This window comes from Nerophis lumbriciformis, linkage group LG09 (assembly GCF_033978685.3).
Source record: "Nerophis lumbriciformis linkage group LG09, RoL_Nlum_v2.1, whole genome shotgun sequence".
Lineage (NCBI taxonomy): Eukaryota > Metazoa > Chordata > Actinopteri > Syngnathiformes > Syngnathidae > Nerophis > Nerophis lumbriciformis.
In genome coordinates, this window is record NC_084556.2 from 39,854,490 (window position 1) to 39,878,781 (window position 24,292).

At 41.6% G+C, this 24,292-nt stretch overlaps 1 protein-coding gene across 1 annotated transcript in view; it reads right to left on the reverse strand.

Annotated features, from left to right (window-relative positions):
- Nucleotides 1-16,380, reverse strand: part of mogat2 (monoacylglycerol O-acyltransferase 2) — a 57,284-nt gene extending 40,904 nt beyond the window's left edge. Inside the window, exons 1-2 of the mRNA XM_061961537.2 lie at nucleotides 16,287-16,380; nucleotides 15,997-16,175 (exon numbers count right to left, since the gene is read on the reverse strand). Coding sequence (XP_061817521.1) covers nucleotides 15,997-16,175; nucleotides 16,287-16,380 — 273 coding nt within the window. The remainder of the gene's footprint in view (nucleotides 1-15,996; nucleotides 16,176-16,286) is intronic.
- Nucleotides 16,381-24,292: the final 7,912 nt, after the last annotated feature.

Here is a 24,292-nt window from a genome sequence, read left to right on the forward strand (position 1 = left end):
GAACCACACCCGCATCACTATGCGACCAAGTCGTTACAGTACGAAGCCAGCTAATAACAATTCTCCCGCAGCAGCCATTGAGGAGTTTGACGAAGGTACGTGGGAGGTAGTGATGGGTTGATGAAGCCTCATGAAGCGTTTCGACACATTGCAAAACTGTATTGATACTGTGTCGATACCGTGTCACTAAATACTGACATCTGCTGGACATTAAAAATCCCTACAGGCAACCTATGGACCGACTCAACTGACACTGATTTTATGACCTAGTACAGTGGTTCTCAAATGGGGGTACGCGTACCCCTGGGGGTATTTGAAGGTATGCCAGGGGTACGTGAGATTTTTAAAAAATATTCTAAAAATAGCAACAATTCAAAAATCCTTTATAAATATATTTATTGAATAATACTTCAACAAAATATGAATGTAAGTTCATAAACTCCGTGAAACACAAGCTCAGGGTTGTCACTAAAATGTCTGTCAAAAAGAACTGTGAAAAGAAATGCAACAATGTTCAGTGTTGACAGCTAGATTTTTTGTGGACATGTTCCATAAATATTGATGTTAAAGATTTTTTTTTTGTGTGAAGAAATGTTTAGAATTAAGTTCATGAATCCAGATGGAGCTCTAGTCTAGTACAATCCCCAAAGAGGGCACTTTAAGTTGATTATTACTTCTAGGTGTAGAAATCTTTATTTATAATTGAATCCCTTATTTATTTTTCAACAAGTTTTTAGCTATTTTTATATCTTTTTTTCCAAATAGTTCAAGAAAGACCACTACAAATGAGCAATATTTTGCACTGTTATACAATTTAATAAATCAGAAACTGATGACATAGTGCTGTATTTTACTTCATCTTTTTTTTTTCAACCAAAAATGCTTTGCTCTGATTAGGGGGTACTTGAATTTTAAAAAAATTCACAGGGGGTGCATTGCTGAAAAAAGGTTGAGAACCATTGACCTAGTATATACAATAATATAAAGCAAGTCATTGTATTTCATTTAGGATTATTTCATAACTTCATTTAAATAAAAATATATTTTTTGTCTTTTTTAGATACAGTCAATAAATAATGTGAACATGTATCATAACATGGAAATCTAAGAGAACGTGTTGTGAATGAGGATGCTTGTGGACCTGGAAATTATTATTCTTATTTTTTTACACATTTTTATAAAAAATAAAAAATAAAAGTTTTTCCAACGTATTCAATTTTAGACGCTTTCTCTTCTTAGTTATTATTTCTCGGCTGTAGAAAAGACCCGCTCACAGGGCACAGAGGAGGCGTCAGTGCGACACAGTTCGCGTATCGGTCACGTGACCAAAACAGCTCATGATCGGTCACGTGACTTTCTAAAAGCGATACGCGCACCGACACAGGGTTTCGCTCTATGAGCTCGACGCATGCGCCGATGCATCGGTGTTGCCGGACCCATCACTAGTGGGAGGTGTTGCGAGCAATGGAAGCGGAAACTCTTCGCTATTCCCCCTCGGAGCGCCAGGACCTGATATGGGGTCCCAACGGAAAGCTGGTCCCAATCCACTCCGTTTGGCCCGAGGACATCGCCACACCCCCGCAGTACGGTGCGCGCCGTCAAAGACGGAAGCCGGCCAGAAGGTCTTTCCCTCGCCGCCAAGACGCGCCGCTCCTGCAAACTCCTCCCTCGGACCGAAGCAAGCTACAAGCTCAGACGTTTGGCAACCCAATCGACCACTTCGCCAAACACTTCTCCGATTGGGCTGTCAGTCACATGGACATTTCCAACAATGACGTCATTTCATTGGCGCCCCCCGAAGAGGTAACTCCGCCCATTCCCGATGACGTCATTGAGCAAGATTTTTTTTTTCCATCTGCTTCTTTCTGTCAGCCAATGCCAAATAATTTTCATTCTAAGATAAAACATTATCAGGACATTTTTGCTAAGTGTAAATCTAGTCAGTCACATTCTGATTTTCAAACTCCACCTCCAGTGACTTTGTTTCCGCCCCCAGTGACTATTGCTCCGCCCACTGCACATATTTTTTCCCCCTGTGCTCCCACCCAATCTCAAGTGAGGAGTAATAATAGTCAATTTGGACAATTTAAAGAAGAGTATACCCCCCTCCATACCTCCCCCCACCCACCCTTGAAGACGGTTCCAAACCGCAAAGAGCGCGTCTGGTATCCGCGTCTTGAGGGGGGGGCTAGTACTGGGAACTGTGCTAGTGCGGTGGCACAACTTCGGCGTACTAAGCCGCAACCACCTGCACGGCCACCGCCACCAGTTTTTCGGCGTGCTAAGCCGCAACCTCCTGCACGGCCAACGCCACCAGTTTTTCGGCGTGCTAAGCCGCAACCCCCTGCACGGCCACCGCCACCAGTCTTTCGGCGTGCTAAACCGCAACCTCCTGCAAGGCCACCGCCACCAGTCTTTCGGCGTGCTAAATCGCAACTTCCTGCAAGGCCACCGCCACCAGTCTTCCGGCGTGCTAAACCGCAACCTCCTGCACGGCCACCGCCACCAGTCCTTCGTCCTGCTAAGCCACAACCGCCAGCTAGGCCACCTCCAGCTGCACCTCGGCTAGCACCTGTTCCTGCACCTCGGCTGACACACCAAGCTTCGTCTCCAGTACCTCCACCACGCCAAGCTCCACCATGCCAAGTTCCTCGGCTGGTTCTCACACCAGCGCCGGCTCCAAGGCTGGTTCTCACACCAGCGCCGGCTCCAAGGCTGGTTCTCACACCAGCGCCGGCTCCAAGGCTGGTTCTCACACCAGCGCCGGCTCCAAGACCAACCCCTGTCCCGGCTCCAAGGCTGGTTCCCACACCAGCGCCGGCTCCACGGCTGGTACCCACACCAGCGCCGGCTCCACGGCTGGTACCCACACCAGCGCCGGCTCCACGGCTGGTACCCACACCAGCGCCGGCTCCACGGCTGGTACCAGAACCTGCACCTGCTCCACGGCTGGTACCAGAACCTGCACCTGCTCCACGGCTGGTACCAGAACCTGCACCTGCTCCACGGCTGGTACCAGAACCTGCACCTGCTCCACGGCTGGTACCAGAACCTGCACCTGCCTCCACGGCGACGACGTCTCCTCCTGCCTCCACGGCGACGACGTCTCCTCCTGCCTCCACGGCGACGACGTCTCCTCCTGCCTCCACGGCGACGTCTTCTCTCTCCTCGTCTCCGGTGGGCTTTTCCAGGACGCCGCCACTTTCCTCGCCCTCATCGTCGTCTCAGCGACCTCGAGTGGTCTGGCTGCGCAAGCGGCGCTCTCTGAGGTGTGTGTATGGACGCCTGTGGCGCAAACAGCAGCGACACCCGAGACATAGACTTAGAACTCTGCGGCTGTTGAACTTCTGGCGCCACTCACGCCCACCTTCTCGGCAGCCACGAGGGTGGCCTTTCCGTGGTCGCCCGCCTCGCCTGCGGCAGCGGCGTTCCCCTCGCCGCCGCCACCTGACTCTTCCCCGGTGGATTCGGGGCCACGTGGCCTGGCGACCCACCACCAAATCCTCCCTCCACCCTCCCTTGACTCTCGAACTGTTTATTGTTTGTTGGGTTCTAGTTTTATTTAGTGTCAAGGGACATCTGGAATCTGTCCTTTAAGGGGGGGGTACTGTTACGATCCGCTGCCCGGATCAGAGTTTGTTTATGTTGTGTCACGTGTTTTCAGCACCTTGAGTTTAGTTTGTTTCTGTTGCCATGACGGCAGATTGTGTGCACCTGCCTCTGGTTAGTGTTCGGGACGCGCACCTGTTGCCCGGGCGCTAATCAGAGGGCTATTTAGTCTTTGCTTTGGCCTCACTCTGTCTGGCTTCGTAGTTTGTTCTCACACAACTGATGACGACGATTATTTACTGTTTTCTTGCTACTAGTTCTCACGCTAGGCTCTTTTGGTTTGCTAGCTCCCACGCTAGCCCTTTTGTTTATTCTTCATATTATTTATATTTAAAATAAATCATTTTTCCTACCTGCAAGCTGTGTCCGAAGCCGTCTGCATCCTTGGGAGAACCACACCCGCATCACTATGCGACCAAGTCGTTACAAATAGACCATTCATCGGCAGTGCGCCTTATAATCTGGTGCGCCCTATGGTCCGGAAAATACAGTAAATAGAGGACATAAGTAAAGAAAATTAAATGAGCTCAAATATACCTACAAAGGAGGCATAATGATGCAATATGTACACACAGCTAGCCGAAATAGCACGTTAGCATCGATTAGCTTACAGTCATGCAGTGACCAAATACGCCCAACAAGTCAATAACATCAAAATAGCTCACCTTTGTGCATTCACGCACAGCATAACACGTTTGGTGGACAAAATGAGACACATAAGGAGTGGAATAAAACACGTCTTACTGTGGCAGCGTGGGAGAAAGTTGTACATGTAAACAAAGTTCAAGGACCGCTGAAATGAGTAGGACAAAATGGCGCTGGCCAAATACTCTCATCAGTGAAGCGTGTTTAATATAAACAGTGGGATTTCTAGTAATTATGAATGTTTGTGTCATGTTTGTCCTCCTACAGAAACCGTATTAAAACATAAAAACAATATTTTTTCCCCTCATCTTTTTTCATTTTCATACATTTTTGAAAAAAGCTCTAATGAGCCACTAGGGCGGCGCTAAAGAGCCGTGGGTTGCGGACACCCGTGATAAAGCAACCGTGCGTGCAACACGTGCAGTAAAGAAAGCTGACTTAAAAAAAAAAAAAAAAAATTTTAAAACGCGCTCGCCTGCAATAATTTCTGTCCATGTGTGCGACGAATACAATAGAAGATCCCAGCTGCGTTACCATGGAGAATCATGATGTGTACTATTTGACTCGCCTCCTGAAGTGGATGCCACCTGCTGTAAAACATATTTTGATGATGTCTAACACTTGAAACCATCCATCCATCCATTTTCTACCGCTTGTCCATTTTGGAGTCGCGGGGGGTGCTGGAGCCTATCTCAGCTGCATTCGGGCGGAAGGCGGGGTACACCCTGGACAAGTTGCCACCTCATCACAGGGCCAAATAATAAATTTATATTTATACTCCTTTATCCAGATCTGCACCAAAGTTTATTCTTTAATGATATATCATCCAAATAATTGGATGGCACGTATTATTCCTACACTTTACTTTGTGGGAATAATATAGTTAATCAAAATAGGACAATATTGTTCAATATTTTTTTAAATGTTCAATTTTATATTCATTTGATACTATTTTTAAAAACATTTTTTTAAATTAAATGAAAGTGTAGTGGTGTTTTTTTGACACCTTAGCAGCAGAAGCATTTAGCTCACAAGACCACAAGAGGGAACCAACAGGCTAAAAAGAGCCCAAGGGCCAGGACGTCACCGTAATCAACTAAATTATCTTGAAATGTCAATACTGTACTGGTATGCTTTGGGAAAAACATTTAATGTAAGCTATACTAGAATTGTTATATGTTATGGCATAATTTTATAAATATAATTGACTGTTTTAAAGGAGGATTCCATAAAAAAGTGATATGTAAAAAAAATAACCTTCATTCAGACATACTGGTATTATTTGAACAGAATAACGCACTAAATAACTATTACATCATCTACTTACAGTAACTGTCAACAAATAAAATAATAGAAAGCAAAGTAAAAGGTAATGGCCAAAATAGTATTACATTTATATAGTATTAGGATAATCCGAAATCCATCCATCCATTTTCTACCGCTTGTCCCTTACAGGGTCGCGGGGGGTGCTGGAGCCTATCCCAGCTGCACATGGGCCGAAGGCGGAGTACACCCCGGACAAGTCGCCACCTCATCGCAGGGCCAACACAGATAGACAGACAATATTCCCAATCTATTTGATTAAATCCATCCGTTCATCCATTTTTCTACCGCTTGTCCCTTTTGGTGTCAAGGGTGGACTGGAGCCTATCCCAGCTCTACTTGGCTAGAAGGCAAGGTACACCCTGGACAAGTCATCTTTTATCTAAATGTTTTTAATTTCAGAACTGTCAAAAAAGACAATCATTAAGAATTATTTGCAAACAACTATCACTGATATCAAACTGTTATGCCTAGTGCTTATGGTTTATCATCATATTATTCAGGACATTCCATGCAAATGAGTGGTGAAGGAAAAATCGGTCCATAATTCCTATTCATCACGATTCTAAATCAATTATAAATATAAAAAAACCTTATTAAAATTACTAATATATTGCGTAACCATGGCGACATGATTTACAAGCAACATTTAAAACAGGTCACTTGAATGGGAACCCACCCTGTGTCCATTTTTTGTATCGGCTCTGTTGGTGGGACATACTGTCACATAGCCACAGTCTTGAGGTCTTATTCTGTTCACACACGTCTGCACTTTGTCTCTGGCAAAATACATTTTAGGTCAAATGTTTTGTGCCATCAGAAGACGATTTGAGGAAATCCGGTCTTGGGAGGTTTGCCCGTTAGTGTGTAATGTGTCAAGGTATCAGGCCCACTCAACATCCACAACATCGTGATGCAAGACAGTGGAATGTAGACACTACACACACACACACACACACACACACACACACACACACACACACACACACACACACACACACACACACACACACGTCGTCATTCCCAGAAAAAGACTGACGCAAAGTTTACTTTGTAACCAGCTCTGATGCTGACGTACAACTTAGCATTCTGAGAGTTAAAGTACCAGTAGCGTGGAAAAACAAGTTGCCTCTATATCGAAGCTACTATCATATATATCCGATTTACAAAACCCAAAAGCAGTGAAGTTGGCACATTGCGTAAATCGTAAATAAAAACAGAATACAATGTTTTTCAAATCCTTTTCAACCTATATTCAATTGAATAGACTGCAAAGACAAGATACTTGACCTTCGGAAAAAAGCAAGACACTTGAAAAAAGAAGGAAAAATGCAACACACTTGGGTATGAAACTGTGAAATATTCATAAATTTACCAAAGGAAGCAAAAGTTTTGGTGGTGAAAAGAATTAAGGACTTGGACGGATACATTTAACACATTCACTTGGAAATAACCTGATTTGTTGGAGGACTGGACTAACTTCATTCTACACAGTTACAGCACCTAACCCAATATGGAATTGGAAACATTTTGTAGCATGGAAAATAAAAATCTGAACTTGGAAAATGATATAGATCCAGACATTTTTCGGGGTCGCGGGGGGTGCTGGAGCCTATCTCAGCTGCATTCGGGCGGAAGGCGGGCTACACCCTGGACAAGTCGCCATCTCATTGCAGGGCCAACACAGATAGACAACATTCACACACTAGGGCCAATTTAGTGTTACCAATCAACCTATCCCCAGGTGCATGTCTTTGGAAGTGGATGGAAGCCAACGTACCCGGAGGAGAACATGCAAACTCCACACAGAACAGAGGAGGAGTAGCTGTGTACGTTATGAAGGACTTGGTGGTGAATACCATGTCATTGGCTATTGACAATATTTTGGAATGTATAACCATTGAAATATATAATGAAAAAGGCAAAAACGTACTGATCAGTTGGATATATACAAACATCGTTTCCATATGAGTTGGGAAATTGTGTTAGATGTAAATATAAACGGAATACAATGATTTGCAAATCCTTTTCAACCCATATTCAATTGAATGCACTACAAAGACAAGATATTTGATGTTCAAACTCAGAAACTTTATTTTTTTTTTGCAAATAATAATTAACTTAGAATTTCATGGCTGCAACACGTGCCAAAGTAGTTGGGAAAAGGCATGTTCACCACTGTGTTACATGGCCATTCCTTTTAACAACACTCAGTAAACGTTTGGGAACTGAGGAGACACATTTTTTAATCTTCTCAGGTGGAATTCTTTTCCATTCTTGCTTGATGTACAGTTTAAGTTGTTCAACAGTCCGGGGGTCTCCGTTGTGGTATTTTAGGCTTCATAATGCGCCACACATTTTCAATGGGAGACAGGTCTGGACTACAGGCAGGCCAGTTTAGTACCCACACTCTTTTACTATGAAGCCACGTTGATGTAACACGTGGCTTGGCATTGTCTTGCTGAAATAAGCAGGGGCGTCCATGGTAACGTTGCTTGGATGGCAACATATGTTGCTCCAAAACCTGTATGTACCTTTCAGCATTAATGGCGCTTTCACAAATGTGTAAGTTACCCATGTCTTGGGCACTAATACACCCCCATACCATCACAGATGCTGGCTTTTCAACTTTGTGCCTGTAACAATCCGGATGGTTCTTTTCCTCTTTGGTCCGGAGGACACGACGTCCACAGTTTCCAAAAACAATTTCAAATGTGGACTCGTCAGACCACAGAACACTTTTCTACTTTGTATCAGTCCATCTTAGATGAGCTCAGGCCCAGCAAAGCCGACGGCGTTTCTGGGTGTTGTTGATTAACGGTTTTCGCCTTGCATATTAGAGTTTTAACTTGCACTTACAGATGTAGCGACCAACTGTAGTTACTGACAGTGGGTTTCTGAAGTGTTCCTGAGCCCATGTGGTGATGTCCTTTACACACTGATGTCGCTTGTTGATGCAGTACAGCCCGAGGGATCAAAGGTCACGGGCTACTCAGTGGCCTAGTGGTTAGAGTGTCCGTCCTGAGATCGGTAGGTTGGGAGTTCAAATCCTGGCCGAGTCATACCAAAGACTTTAAAAATGGGACCCATTACCTCCCTGCTTGGCACTCAGCATCAAGGGTTGGAATTGGGGGTTAAATCACCAAAATGATTCCCGGGCGCAGCCACCGCTGCTGCCCACTGCTCCCCTCACCTCCCAGGGGGTGATCAAGGGTGATGGGTCAAATGCAGAGAATAATTTCGCCACACCTAGTGTGTGTGTGACAATCATTGGTACTTTAACTTTAACTTTACTTTAACTTAGCTGCTTACGTGCAGTGATTTCTCCAGATTCTCTAAACCCTTTGATGATATTACGGACCGTAGATGGTGAAATCCCTAAATTCCTTGCAATAGCTGCTTGAGAAAGGTTTTTCTTAAACTGTTCAACAATTTGCTTACACATTTGTTGACAAAGTGGTGACCCTCGCCCCATCCTTGTTTGTGAATGACTGAGCATTTCATGGAATCTACTTTTATACCCAATCATGGCACCCACCTGTTCCCAATTTGCCTGTTCACCTGTGGGATGTTCCAAATAAGTGTTTGATGAGCATTCCTCAACTTTATCAGTAGTTATTGCCACCTTTCCCAACTTCTTTGTCACGTGTTGCTGGCATCAAATTCTAAAGTTAATGATTATTTGCAAAAAAAAAACGTTTATCAGTTTGAACATCAACTATGTTGTCTTTGTAGCGTATTCAACTGAACATGGGTTGACAATGATTTGCAAATCATTGTATTCCGTTTATATTTACATCTAACACAATTTCCCAACTCATATGGAAACAGGGTTTGTAGATCACCTAAGTTAAAGTACCACTGATAGTCACACACACACCAGGTGTGGTGAAATTACCCTCTGCATTTGACCCATCCCCTTGTTCCACCACCTGGGAGGTGAGGGGAGCAGTGAGCAGCAGCGGTGGGAATCATTTTGGTGATTTAACCCCCAATTCCAACCCTTGATGCTGAGTGCCAAGCAGGGAGGTAATGGGTCCCATTTTTATAGTCTTTGGTATGACTAGGACTCACGATCTACCAATCTCAGGGCAGACACTCTAACCACAAGGCCACTCAGCAGGCTAAAGTCAACCATTGACACGTTTGAACACTGGATCAAGGCAACCTGCACTGAAATCAGACAAAAAGTAATTTTCTTATGTGGTGACTTTAACATTGACCAACTGAACCCTAATAAACATAAAATTATTGACAACTTCATGGACACAATGTACAGTATGAGTTTGTATTCCTAAAACCACAAGACCCAGCAGAATCACAGGGAAATGTGCCATACTTATTTATAATATATTTACAAATGATTTTGATAATAATACAAGTGGTTTGCTAATATTTGATATATGTGATCATCTACAGGTTTTCACAATCTATGACGGAAACTACAAAAAGAAGAACATTGATGACAATTACACATTTCGAAGAATATGCAGAGAGGAAAGTATGATTGCTTTTTAAGAATGACCTAAGTGATCAAAGCTGGGATAATGTGTACTCTGAAAATGACGTTGATAATACTATTTTTTTCTTAAAATACTTTCATGATGCTTTATGACAAACTTGTACATTGAAACAACTCCGTAAGAAGCAAAAGAAGAGCATGAACTATCAACCATGGATGACAAAGTGATTGATAAATGCTTGCAATAAGAAGAATACATTGTATAGAATATTTATAACACAATGATCATTAGAAGCAGAAAATAAGTACAATACGTATAAAAACAAGCTAAGCAACATCTTATGAACATGTAGAAAATAATATTAGAGTCATTTATTAGACAGAAACAAAAACAATAAGAGAGCAACATCCTAAATAGTATTATTAAAAATGGTGCTAAAAGGGATTACACCCAATACGTCTTCAATAAAAATGTAAAAAAGTGACAATAATGGTAGTAGTTGAGAGCTTCAGTAAGTACTTTGTAAATATTGGTTCTAATCTAGAGGAAAATATTCTCGATCCGGGGTCAGTTGAGGACATGAATAACACCATAGGCAGAAATCCTAACTCAATGTTCCTCGTTATGTGACAAAAGAAGAAATAATCAAAATTGTAAAGAAATGTAAATAAGACCTCAACTGACTGTCACCAAATAAATGTGAAAGAGACAAGCAGTAGAAAATGGATGGATGGATAAATAAGTTAATGAATACATTTCAGAGCCTTTAACATATATTAGCAATCTATCATTTCAAACAGGCACATTCCCAAACAAAACTAGAATGGCCAAAGTTGTTCTGATATATAAGACTAGAGACAATCACCAGTTTGCAAATTACAGACCTGTCTCTTTACTGCCACAATTGTCTAAAATCATGGAAAAACTATTCAACAACAGATGGGACAAATTCATTAATAAATGTGCAACACTTGCAATACGGGTACAGAGCTAACATTTTAACGTCAATGGCATTCATCAACATAACAGAGGACATAACCATTGCAATAGATGGCAAACAGTGTGCAGCAGCAGTATTTATGGATCTAAAAAAGCATTTGACACAATTAATCATAATATCTTAATTTATAAATTAGAACAATATGGAATCAGAGGGCTAGTCTTGAACTGGATAAGAAGTTACTTAACCAACAGGAAACAATTTGTGAAAATACAAACCCCGTTTCCATATGAGTTGAGAAATTGTGTTAGATGTAAATATAAACGGAATACAATGATTTGCAAATCATTTTCAACCCATGTTCAGTTGAATATGCTACAAAGACAACATAGTTGATGTTCAAACTGATAAACATTTTTTTTTTTTGCAAATAATCATTAACTTTAGAATTTGAAGCCAGCAACACGTGACAAAGAAGTTGGGAAAGGTGGCAATAAATACTGATAAAGTTGAGGAATGCTCATCAAACACTTATTTGGAACATCCCACAGGTGAACAGGTAAATTGGGAACAGGTGGGTGCCATGATTGGGTATAAAAGTAGATTCCATGAAATGCTCAGTCATTCACAAACAAGGATGGGGCGAGGGTCACCACTTTGTCAACAAATGCGTGAGCAAATTGTTGAACAGTTTAAGAAAAACCTTTACAACCAGCTATTGCAAGGAATTTAGGGATTTCACCATCTACGGTCCGTAATATCATCAAAGGGTTCAGAGAATCTGGAGAAATCACTGCATGTAAGCAGCTAAGCCTGTGACCTTCAATCCCTCAAACTGTACTGCATCAACAAGCGACATCAGTGTGTAAAGGATATCACCACATGGGCTTAGGAACACTTCAGAAACCCACTGTCAGTAACTACAGTTGGTTGCTACATCTATAAGTAAGTGCAAGTTAAAACTCTCATATGCAAGGCGAAAACCGTTTATCAACAACACCTAGAAACGCCGTCGGCTTTGCTGGGCCTGAGCTCATCTAAGATGGACTGATACAAAGTGGAAAAGTGTTCTGTGGTCTGATGAGTCCACATTTCAAATTGTTTTTGGAAACTGTGGACGTCGTGTCCTCCGGACCAAAGAGGAAAAGAACCATCCGGATTGTTATAGGCGCAAAGTTGAAAAGCCAGCATCTGTGATGGTATGGGGGTGTATTAGTGCCCAAAACATGGGTAACTTACACATCTGTGAAGGCGCAATTAATGCTGAAAGGTACATACAGGTTTTGGAGCAACATATGTTGCCATCCAAGCAACGTTACCATGGACGCTCCTGCTTATTTCAGCAAGACAATGCCAAGCCACGTGTTACATCAACGTGGCTTCATAGTAAAAGAGTGTGGGTACTAGACTGGCCTGCCTGTAGTCCAGACCTGTCTCCCATTGAAAATGTGTGGCGCATTATGAAGCCTAAAATACCACAACAGAGACCCCCGGACTGTTGAACAACTTAAACTGTACATCAAGCAAGAATGGGAAAGAATTCCACCTGAGAAGCTTAAAAAATGTGTCTCCTCAGTTCCCAAACGTTTACTGAGTGTTGTTAAAAGGAAAGGCCATGTAACACAGTGGTGAACATGCCCTTTCCCAACTACTTTGGCACATGTAGCAGCCATGAAATTATAAGTTAATTATTATTTGCAAAAAAAAAAAAAAAAAGTTTATGAGTTTGAACATCAAATATCTTGTCTTTGTAGTGCATTCAATTGAATATGGGTTGAAAAGGATTTGCAAATCATTGTATTCCGTTTATATTTACATCTAACACAATTTCCCAACTCATATGGAAACAGGGTTTGTAGTTACTGGACACATACTAACGGTTTGCATGCAATCTTTTTTGCTAATTTATACTGGTATAAACCTCAGAATCTAATATTTTGTTATTTGATACATGCTATCTGTCAGCATGCCAATCTTAGCATGCTATGTTTTTTGTTAACTTATGATGGTATCCACCACAGAGTCAAATATTTTGGTACTTCACTCATGTTTACTGTTAACATGCCATCTTTTTTTACGAATATATGCCGGTACACACCTCAGAGTATAATGTTTAGTTACTGGACACATGATAACTGTTAGCATATTATCTTTTTTGCTAATTTATACAGGTATACACCTCAGAATTGAATATGTATTTACTTGATTCATAACTGTTTGCATATCAGCATGACAATGTTATCATGCTATCTTTTTTGCTAATTGATGCTGGTATACACCTCAGAGTCTAATGTTTATTTACTGAACACATGCTAACTGTTTGCATGCAATCTGTTTTGCTATTTTATGCTGATATAAACATGAGAGTTTAATGTTTAGTTACCGTACTTGTTACATGCTAACTGTTAGCATGGCAAGGTTAGCATGCTATATTTTTTCACAATTTCTTGCTGGTATATACCCCAGAGTCTGGTGTTTAGTTACTGGACACATGCTAACTGTTAGCATGCTATCGTTTTTGCTTTTGTCTGCTTGTATACACCTCAGAGTCAAATATTTTGGTACTTTACGCGTGCTTACTGGTAACAAGCCATCTTTGTTAACTTATCTATGCAGGTACACACCTCAGAGTCTAATTTTTAGTGACTGGTCAAATGCTAACTGTTAGCATGCTATCTTTTTTGTTAATTTATACTGGTCTACACCACAGAGTCTAACATTTAGTTACTTGAGAAATGATAACTGTTAGCATGTTAGCATGGCAATGTTAGCATGCTTGCTTTTTAACAAATTTTGCAGAGCTACACATAAATATAACTATATACGTCAGTGCACTGTTAACGCCATGCTAAATGACACACATTAAAGTTAATGCAATACAATGCATTGTATATTGAAAATAAAAAAAAAAAAATGCTTATTCAAAGATATACATTTTCATGTGGTTTACTTTGACAACATATAAACATATGCTATTAATAAACATTATATTTAATTTTGTAAAAAAAAAAAAAAGCTAAAATACCTTTGAAAGATTATTGCCAGTGTCTTTGTACGGCATATTTTGCAACCATATGCAGAACAATGTGCAGGAATTGTTTCCTAGCCGTTTACAACGATGGAATACACTGCTGACACTGTCCCTACTAGCTTAAGCTCACTACACACAGCTTAAAGGGGTGTGACGTACATAAATGTCATATATTTTATGCCGTCATGCATGCTAACGTTAGCATATTCGAATGCTAGCCACAATTTTACCATAAAAAACATTGCAACGTTTTTCTATTCACAGTAATGCACTGTAAAAAACAAACAAACTGTAGATTTTTTGTGTAAAAATTTGGCAGCTCAGTTTACCCTATATAAACACCAGTCTACAGTATATACAGTAATTTGGTGTAAAAAAACACCTTACATTTTTTTCTAAAATTCCGGATACTCGGCTGCCAGTTTTTGTAGACATATCCAGGGCTGCCCAAACTAACAGTTTGAAAAGAAAAAAATCATGATTTTACACAATAGAACTTTTAGCTAAGTAGTCAGCACACTCGCCTATCCCACCCTGGGTTTGCACCTAGCATGGACCAATGGGAAAAAATATTCAGCCGGAGCAAAGAGTACACAATCGCTACACAAATCAGAGCTGGCTGTCAGGAGCAAAGAGTACACAATCGCTACACAAATCAGAGCTGCCTGTTATTGACAGCCATGAACACCATCATTGCATTCCACCGTCAAAATTGGGGGCCCCTGATTGGTTGGGGGCCCTTAGGCTCATATCTTTCTAAGGCAGGGGTCGGCAACCCAAAATGTTGAAAGAGCCATAAAAGACGCAAAAAGTGTTAAAATGAAGGCAACACATGATATAAATGTCTATATTAGCTATATTAGACTACTATCAACATGATTATGTGTCGTAGGCAGGCTGAAGCAAATCTTTGTTGACAGAAATGTTGAAATGTATTATTTATTCTACACATTTTTACAACATTGGAAAACATTACTAAAATGGAGGCTTTTCCGAGGGTGTGATAACGCCTGGAAATGACTGGCTTAGAATGGCCAAAGGTTAAGATGTGTGTGTTCAAGTTGAAGGAAACTGAAACTACAAATAAAATGAGCTCAAATATACCTAAAATACCAGGCATAATGATGCATTATGTGCAAATAGCTAGCATAAATAGCATGTTAGCATTGATTAGCTTGCAGTCATGCAGTGACCAAATATGTCTGATTCGCACTCCACACAAGTCAATAAATGGTAAATGGGTTATACTTGTATAGCGCTGTTCTACCTTCAAGGTACTCAAAGCGCTTTGACACTATTTCCACATTCACCCATTCACACACACATTCACACACTGATGGCGGGAGCTGCCATGCAAGGCCCTAACCACGACCCATCGGGAGCAAGGGTGAAGTGTCTTGCTCAAGGACACAATAGATGTGACTAGGTTGGTAGAAGGTAGGGATCGAACCAGGAACCCTCAGATTGCTGGCACGGCCACTCTGCCAACCGCACCACGCCGTCCCCTATATATAATAATAACACCAACAAAGCTCACCTTTGTGGAATCATGCACAGCATAAAACGTTTGGTGGACAAATAGAGACAAAGCAGGAGTGGCATAAAACACGTCTTACTGTGGCAGCGTAGGATTAAGTTATACATGTTAACAAACTATGCTGCGTTCAAGGACTGCCGAAATTAGGACAAAACGGCGCGCGCCAAATACTCTCATCAGTGAAGCATGTTTAATGCAAACAGTGGGATTTCTTGAGTCATGTCCTACAGAAACCATATTAAAACAAAAACATATTTTTTTTTCCTCATCTTTTTCCATTTTCATACATTTTTGAAAAAAGCTCCAGGGAGCCACTAGGGCGCCTCTAAAGGGCCGCTTGTGGCTCGAAAAAACCGCGCGTTGCCGACCCCCGTTCTAAGGGGATGAACTCCAAAACATATTTTCTTGACTGGATGTCAAATTGCACACATAATATTTTCCTGCTCACCTTGACGGGAAAGTAGTCCCGCATGTAGTCCCACATTCTTATGCCGCACAGGTAAGGCACCCTGCGCCCACCGCGCGCCGGAGTGTCGTAGTCCAGGAACCACCAGACCGAGTAGATAACGCTGACCAACCAGAAGCGAGTAAACAACAGGTAGAGGAACAGGAGGATACATGTGGGTGCTGAGGAGACAACATAAATAATAATAATGGAATTCATGTATTCATAGTGCAGTGATAGAGAGCTTGTACAGTAAATAAATATAATATAACATAAACGCCACACGAACTCACCTAAGGCGAGGAAGGAGAAGACCCACTGCAGCACGGCGGCCGTCTGCAGTCTCCTGCCTAGCGGCACGTCCAAGGGGGCCAGGGCGATCTTCATGTTGTCTAGGAGGAAGCACTGAAACTCTCGCACGCCTTTCGACTGCTAGCAGGAGGAGGCAGTGAAGTGGGTCCAAGGTCTCCGTTTCCTCCCTGTGGATCTTTTATCTCACTCAATCTCAGCTCACCTTTGACCCCGCGGCGCTCGCCAGTGCACTCCCTCAGTAGAACACAGCACTCGCACTGAATAGGAGATCTTTGACCCGCATTTCCACAGCACGTCTTTAAAATCAGCACGGCACTCCTGTCGTAGAGAGGCTCTTTGACCAGCGTATTTTTTTTTTGCTGTTGTTGCAAATTTAGTTTGACAAGTTTCTTGAATACAAATTGCAGTACATTCTTCTAGATCCTCAAAAACAGCAGAGCGCTCCTGACATGTTGGGGATCTTTGACTAGCGTTTTTGTAGTAGGTTCTTAAAGGCCTACTGAAATGCGATTTTCTTACTTAAACAGGGATAGCAGGTTCATTCTATGTGTCATACTTGATCATTCCGCGATATTACCATATTTTTGCTGAAAGGATTTAGTAGAGAACATCGACGATAAAGTTCACAACTTTTGGTCGCTGATAAAAAAGCCTTGCCTGTACCGGAAGTAGCAGACGAGTAGCGTGACGTCACAGGTTGTGGAGCTCCTCACATCTGCACATTGTTTACAATCATGGCCACCAGCAGCGAGAGCGATTCGGACCGAGAAAGCGACAATTTCCCCATTAATTTGAGCGAGGATGAAAGATTTGTGGATGAGGAAAGTGAGAGTGAAGGACTAGAGGGCAGTGGGAGCCATTCAAATGGGGTAGATGCTGTGAGAGGCGGGTGGGACCTGATATTCAGCTGGGAATGACTAAAACAGTAAATAAACACAAGACATATATATACTCTATTAGCCACAACACAACCAGGCTTATAATTAATATGCCACAAATTAATCCCGCATAACAAACACCTCCCCCCTCCCGTCCATATAACCCGCCAATACAACTCAAACACCTGCACAACACACTCAATCCCACAGCCCAAAGTACTGTTCACCTCCCCAAAGTTCATACAGCACATATATTTCCCCAAAGTCCCCGAAGTTACGTACGTGACATGCACATAGCGGGACGCACGTACGGGCAAGCGATCAAATGTTTGAAAGCCGCAGCTGCATGCGTACTCACAGTACCGCGTCTGCGCATCCAACTCAAAGTCCTCCTGGTAAGAGTCTCTGTTGTCCCAGTTCTCCACAGGCCAATGGTAAAGCTTGACTGTCATCTTTCGGGAATGTAAACAATGAAACACCGGCTGTGTTTGTGCTGTTGCTGCAGCCGGCCGCAATACACCGCTTCCCACCTACAGCTTTCTTCTTTGCTGTCTCCATTGTTCATTGAACAAATTGCAAAAGATTCACCAACACTGATGTCCAGAATACTGTGGAATTTTGCGATGAAAACAGACGACTTAATAGCTGGCCACCATGCTGTCCCAAAATGTCCTCTACAATCCGTGACGTCACGCACAGGCGTCATCATACTGAAACGTTTTCAGCAGGATATTTCGGCGCGAAATTTAAAATTGCACTTTAGTAAGCTAACCCGGCTGTATTGGCATGTGTTGCAATGTTAAGATTTCATCATTGATGTATAAACTATCAGACTGCGTGGTCGGTAATAGTGGGTTTCAGTAGGCCTTTAAAAACTGCACAGCACTCCTGTCATTTAGACAGTGGTGTGCCGTTAGGGCCAGCAAGGCCTTCTCTGCTGGCCTAACATAACCAGAAATCATGATCATAATTAAAGATAAAAGTAATTTTTCATTTACTTTCCCTAAATAGTATTCATATTCTCTTCATGTCATGTTATGCTCCTTCCAGTGCTTTTGTTTGTAGGTTAGAGTTTGTATCCAATTAGTATTCAGCTAGCTTATGTTGCCATGCTGTACCAAATCTGCCCAGGGCCTTCAGAATCAACAATGCGGGCGTCTGTGCACTGTCAGTGAACGGGGACATACAGTTGATAGACAGCTGCGATAGCCAATCAGATCACGAGTTGTTGTCAGTAAGGTCTTCTAGCTGGCCTCACGTTGAACGTGACATTTACGCGTCCTGTGATTGGATACACACTTGGGACTCCCAAGTGAGTATCCAATCACAAGTTGCGAAAACAGGAAGTGGCACCGGAGCCAAACAAGCCATAGAAAGCCACAGAAAACTCACCGGTACTCACTTTTTTAACCCACAAAGAAGGAGAGCTAAATGTTGACAAGGTGGCAGATATATATTTGCAAGGCCATTTTGAAGAAGGATATTTAAAGAGAAACTACATCTTGTAAGACGAGGTCGGCCGACACGGGATGCCAGCTAAGCTGTCCCGGTGGTGAAATGGTTTGCCCGCCACTTTCACTCGAATCAACCGACTACGACGGTACCACTGGCTTATACGGCGTCAAGTGGGTCCTACAAAATTGTGAGTTCAAATATTGGATTTCTTTATTTTTTCATGTTTCATTTGTTTTATACAATTAATTTAATTTTGACAGTACCACGTAAGATATGTTTTAATTGCTGAAGCGGGTTTATTGAATGTTAAATGCGCCGAAAAATAGACTATTTTGTACACTGTTGAGGGGTTTCAATGCCCAGTAGTGTGCAAGTGGGTTTCTGTTCAGTATCTCAAGCCGTGTCCATGTGTCACTGAAGGCCTGCATTTAGACCAGGGTGTTACGTCGTGGTCGCATGTCTGCGCTGATAGCGTTCCTTCCAAGGCAGAAGACAAGCAGGAGTAGCATGCAGGTAAGATTAAAGTTTTTAATAAACTAAAGGCAGGACAAAAATACAAAACTGAGGACGCTAGCAAGCGTGGAGCTAAACAAAACCAAAATGTCACCAAGGGTGAAAAAACGAGGAAAGCTATACTGTACAAAAATCACTAGAGCGAGGAGAAAAACCGGGAGAACGTAACTGTTGCCTATCGCAAACATTGACCCAGCAACTACTGCTGACAGGAAACTATAAAGGGGAGTGATTAACCAAAACACCTGGTGGGAACACTAATTGCAAAACTAAGACAGGTGAGGAGAATCAGTGCCCATGGAAACCAACAGAAAACAAGGAAAGAGGGTGCACCCAGGAAACAGACTAAAACAGAAAAACTACCAAACATAAATCATCCCATGACCCGGGTAACGGATCATGACACAGGGGTTCTTAACTTTTCTGACCTCAGGGCCCAACTTTTCCACTAGAGAGGGGCTCGGGGCCCACTCAAATATTAACACTGAATTAGTCATGTCTACTCTTGATTTTAATCGTATTTATAAATTTTATTTAACTCACTTTACAATTACAGTGTACAACCTTGTCAAATAATATTAAAAAGCACGTGTTAATCACAAAAAATATTAATACATTTTTTTGAACACAAACCTTAGACTTTGGTCAGGTGGATTAGAAAATACGTACTAACCAATTATGCTGCATAAAAAGAGAATCATAAATAAGTGACAACAATTTTATTTACATACAATTAATTTGTGCTAAAATAAATAATAAATATGATAAAACAAATAAACTAAATTAATAATTAATTACTATCGAAAAAACGAGTGCAAATGAAAATACAGCTTAGTTAAAGGTTTTTGCGCTTAAGAAACTTCTCTTTGACTCTAGCTCCAAACTTCTTCTGTTTTTATGAGATTATCATTATCATACCATACCAATTTTATGTATAAAGACCTTTATAACAATAAAGAGGCTCTAAAGGATGTTGCTCTCAATCAGGGCTGTCAGTCTCATTTTCATTAAGGGCCACAGCGCAATTTAGCTGGTCGCTTGTAACAGTGACTATAGACTGTATGAATTTGATTATATATTTTTCAGGTACACTGTAAAAAATCTGTAGATTTTACAGTGAAAACTAACAACTCAGTCACCAGAATTTTATTGTAAAATATACAGTGTTTAGTTTTTTGTTTTTTTAAACAACTTATTACTGTAAATGGAACAACTGCCATTGTTTTTTTACAGGCAAATACTGGCAGCTTAGTCACCAGAATTTTACTGTAAAATCTATGGCGGTTTTTACAACATATTACTGTAAATGGCAAAAGAGTATCCATCTATCCATTTTCTACCGCTTGTCCCCTTTCGGGGTGGCAGAGGGTGCTGGAGCCTATCCCAGCTGCACTCGGGCGGAAGGCTGCAAAAGGGTAACACTGTTTTGTTTTTTTTAATCCAGGACACTGAGCTGCCAGTTTTTTACTGTAAAAAAACAAAACACTGCTTTTTCATATACAGTATTACACTTTAAAACAAATGTAGATTTTACACAAAAAAAAAATGGCAGCTCAGCCGACAGAATTTTACTGTAAGCAAGTGGTCGTTTTTGTCAATTTACAGTAATATGTTGCAAAAACCACAATGCATTTTACAGTAAACTCTATTGTCTTTTTTTACAGTGTACACTTTCATGGATATGTTCCTTGAAATCATAAGTTAAGCAGATATTAAAATTTTGACCAAAAAAAAATGGAAAGTATCGTAAAATATTTGTTGCAATATTGGATGTTAAAGTTGAAAAGATACGCATTTTACCTGGAGGGGACCCACGCAGTCACGGGGAGAACATGCAAACTCCACACGGTGGGCGGCATAGCTCGGTTGGTAGAGTGGCTGTGCCAGCAACTTGAGGGTTCCAGGTTCGATTCCCGCTTCCGCCATCCTAGTCACTGCCGTTGTGTCCTTGGGCAAGACACTTTACCCACCTGCTCCCAGTGCCACACACACTGGTTTAAATGTAACTTAGATATTGGGTTTCACTAGGTAAAGCGTTTTGAGTGACCAGAGAAAAGCGCTGTATAAATATAATTCACTTCACACAGAAAGACCCCGAGCCTGGGGATCTAACCCAGCACCTTCGTATTGTGAGGCACTAACTAACCCATGTACCACCGTGCTGCCCGGAACAAATACATTCAGTAAGAAAAGATAAACCTTTCTTGAGGCATATTACACACATATATAAATGTATATAACGTATAAAATGATGTGGTGGGCCAGATCTAAGTCCTTAAAAGCAGCAAAGTACGCCTGGCTGGGCAACAAGAGGCTCTTCAGGGAAAAAAAAAAAAAAAATCAGTGTGGAGGGTGGCGTGGCCTGCGGGCCTGCCACGGAACGGGTGTGTCAGCACCGGCCTCAAAGACAGCGACAGGTGCGTGGATGGCCCAGATGGGCCTTGTTATCTAATCACCTGTCGCCTTATTAGCAGCAGCCGTGAGGAAACGGGTGGTGGTAGTTTGAGGTGCAGCTGAGAGACACTGTGCTGAAAAGCAAAATACTTTGGACCATTGGAAAAATAAAACAATGTTATAACCTGAATTCCTGACAGTCTGTGGTGGTCTGAAGAACCCACTAGAGGGCAACCTCTACAATCTGATCTCGTCCCGGCCCAACCCATGAGAGAAGCCGCCCTCCTCACCTGGGCCCTAGCACGCCACCCTCCCAACCCCCACATAGCTCCGCCCCTGGTCGACATTGCTGCGAGCATAATTGTTATGTGGCAATATTACCATATTTGCTACTTCTATGCCAAGACCTCACTCCTGTTACTTTTAAATCAGTGATCTTCAGCCGGAGATGGGCTAATACACACTTTGAATATTTAATGCATTATCAGATTTAGAGTTACAACAAGCAAATGGTAACAGACATACTACATAATACTGTATCCTAGTAGGCATTTATTTAGCTTAATAACAACCTGAGTTCAAATTATACAACCTACATATGTGATAGTACTAATTTATTTGATCACGTTGCATAACATAACACAACGATGTACATACAGTACAGGCCAAAGGTTTGGACACACCTTCACATTCAATGTGTTTTCTTTATTTTCATGACTATTTACATTGTAGATTGTCACTGAAGGCATCAAAACTATTAATGAACACGCGGACTTATGTACTTAACTAAAAAAGGTGAAATAACTGAAAACATGTTTTATATTCTAGTTTCTTCAAAATAGCCACCCTTTGCTCGGATTACTTTTTCGCACACTCTTGGCATTCTCTCGATGAGCTTCAAGAGGTAGTCACCTTAAATGGTTTTCACTCCACAGGTGTGCTTGACGCTCATCGAGAGAATGCCAAGAGTGTGCAAAGCAGTAGTCAGAGCGAAGGGTGGCTATTTTGAAGAAACTAGCGGTAGAAAATGGATGGATGGTTAGAATATAAAACACGTTTTCAGTTATTTCACTTGTTTTGGTTAAGTGCATAACTCCACATGTGTTCATTCATAGTTTTGATGCCTTCAGTGACAATCTACAATGTTGTTTAAGGGTAATGAGTCTTTCGTAAACGATCCGGCTCATACTCTTTGAATTGAACAAATGTCTTTTTAACACAAAGAAGGGCCTCAAAAACAGCAGATCACTCTTGACATTGAGATGATCTCTGATTAATGTTGTTGCTTGAAGTCCTTAGAAGGAAGCTAAGCACTCCTGTGTTGACATATAGAGAGGATCTTTGACTTGCGCTTTTGCAGTAGGTCCCCAAAAACAGCAGCGTACTCCTGTCATTTTGGCTTTGTCCTTAGCCAGCGTTTTTGGCAGTATTCATCCATCCATTTTCTACCACATGTTCTTTTCGGGGTCGCAGGGGTGCTGGAGCCCATCCCAGCTGCACTTGGGCGGAATACAAGGGTACACCCTGGACAAGTTGCCACCTCATCACAGGGTCAACACAGATAGACAGACAACCATCAGTGGTTTATTAAAAACTGCAGAGCGCTCTATTATATAGATCAGTGGTCCCCAAACACCAGGCCGCGGACCGGTACCGATTGGTACCGGGCCGCACAAGAAATTAAAAAAAAGAAAGTTTTTTTTAATTTTTTTATTAAATCAACATAAAAAACACAATATATACATTATATATCAATATAGATCAATACAGTCTGCAGGGATACAGTCCGTAAGCAGACATGGTTGTATTTCTTTATGACAAAAAAAAAAAAAAAAAACTAAACAAAAAAAAAAACCCCCGGTCCGTGGGACACATTTTCAAGCGTTGACCGGTCCCCAGCTACAAAAAGGTTGGGGACCACTGATATAGATGATCTTTGAGTAGTGGTGTTGCTGTAAATCCTTAAAAGTAACAGAGTACTCCTGTTTTGACATAAAGCACAAACAGAAGTTCTGGCAGAGGGTGAGAGTAAGGTTGCTACATAATTAGAGACTACACGCTGGAAAGGTGGGGAACATAAGCGGCAAGAAACTAATGCTGAGGTGTTGTGTGTCTGAATGCCACATTTCATGAAAGAATAGCAAACAGTGCGGCTTTTTGCAACATTTCCATTTCTATTTTGTTGTGAATTGTTGTGTTGTTCAACTGTAAATACGGTACTTGGAAATGTACTTATAACTTACACAACCAGGTGTGAATGTGAGTGTGAATGTTGTCTGTCTATCACCCTGCGATGAGGTGGCGACTTGCCCAGGGTGTACCCCACCTACCGCCCGAATGCAGCTGAGATATAGGCTCCAGCAAACCGCGCGACTCAGAAAGGGACAAGCGGTAGAAAATGGATGGATGGATATTGGACTTAAAAAAAAAAAAAGATAAAGACGGGCCTTCATTTTTGTATTTTACAAATCATTTTTGATGCAATCTGTTTTAATGTGAATACATTTGACGAAATTACATTTTTTAATTGTACGTATTTTGTTATTAAATCAATGTAAGCAAAAATAAATAATCAAAACATTTTGGTCGACTCTTTTTAGGGAGCTGACCCAAAAGAACCGGCTCCTTTTAAATAAGCCCCAAATCCCATCGCTTGTAAAGGTCACTTTTATATATGTGTTCAGCATCCTGTCAGCTTCATACCGGAAATACTGTCGTTTTTCAAAATAAAATGACGTTTGGGAGCC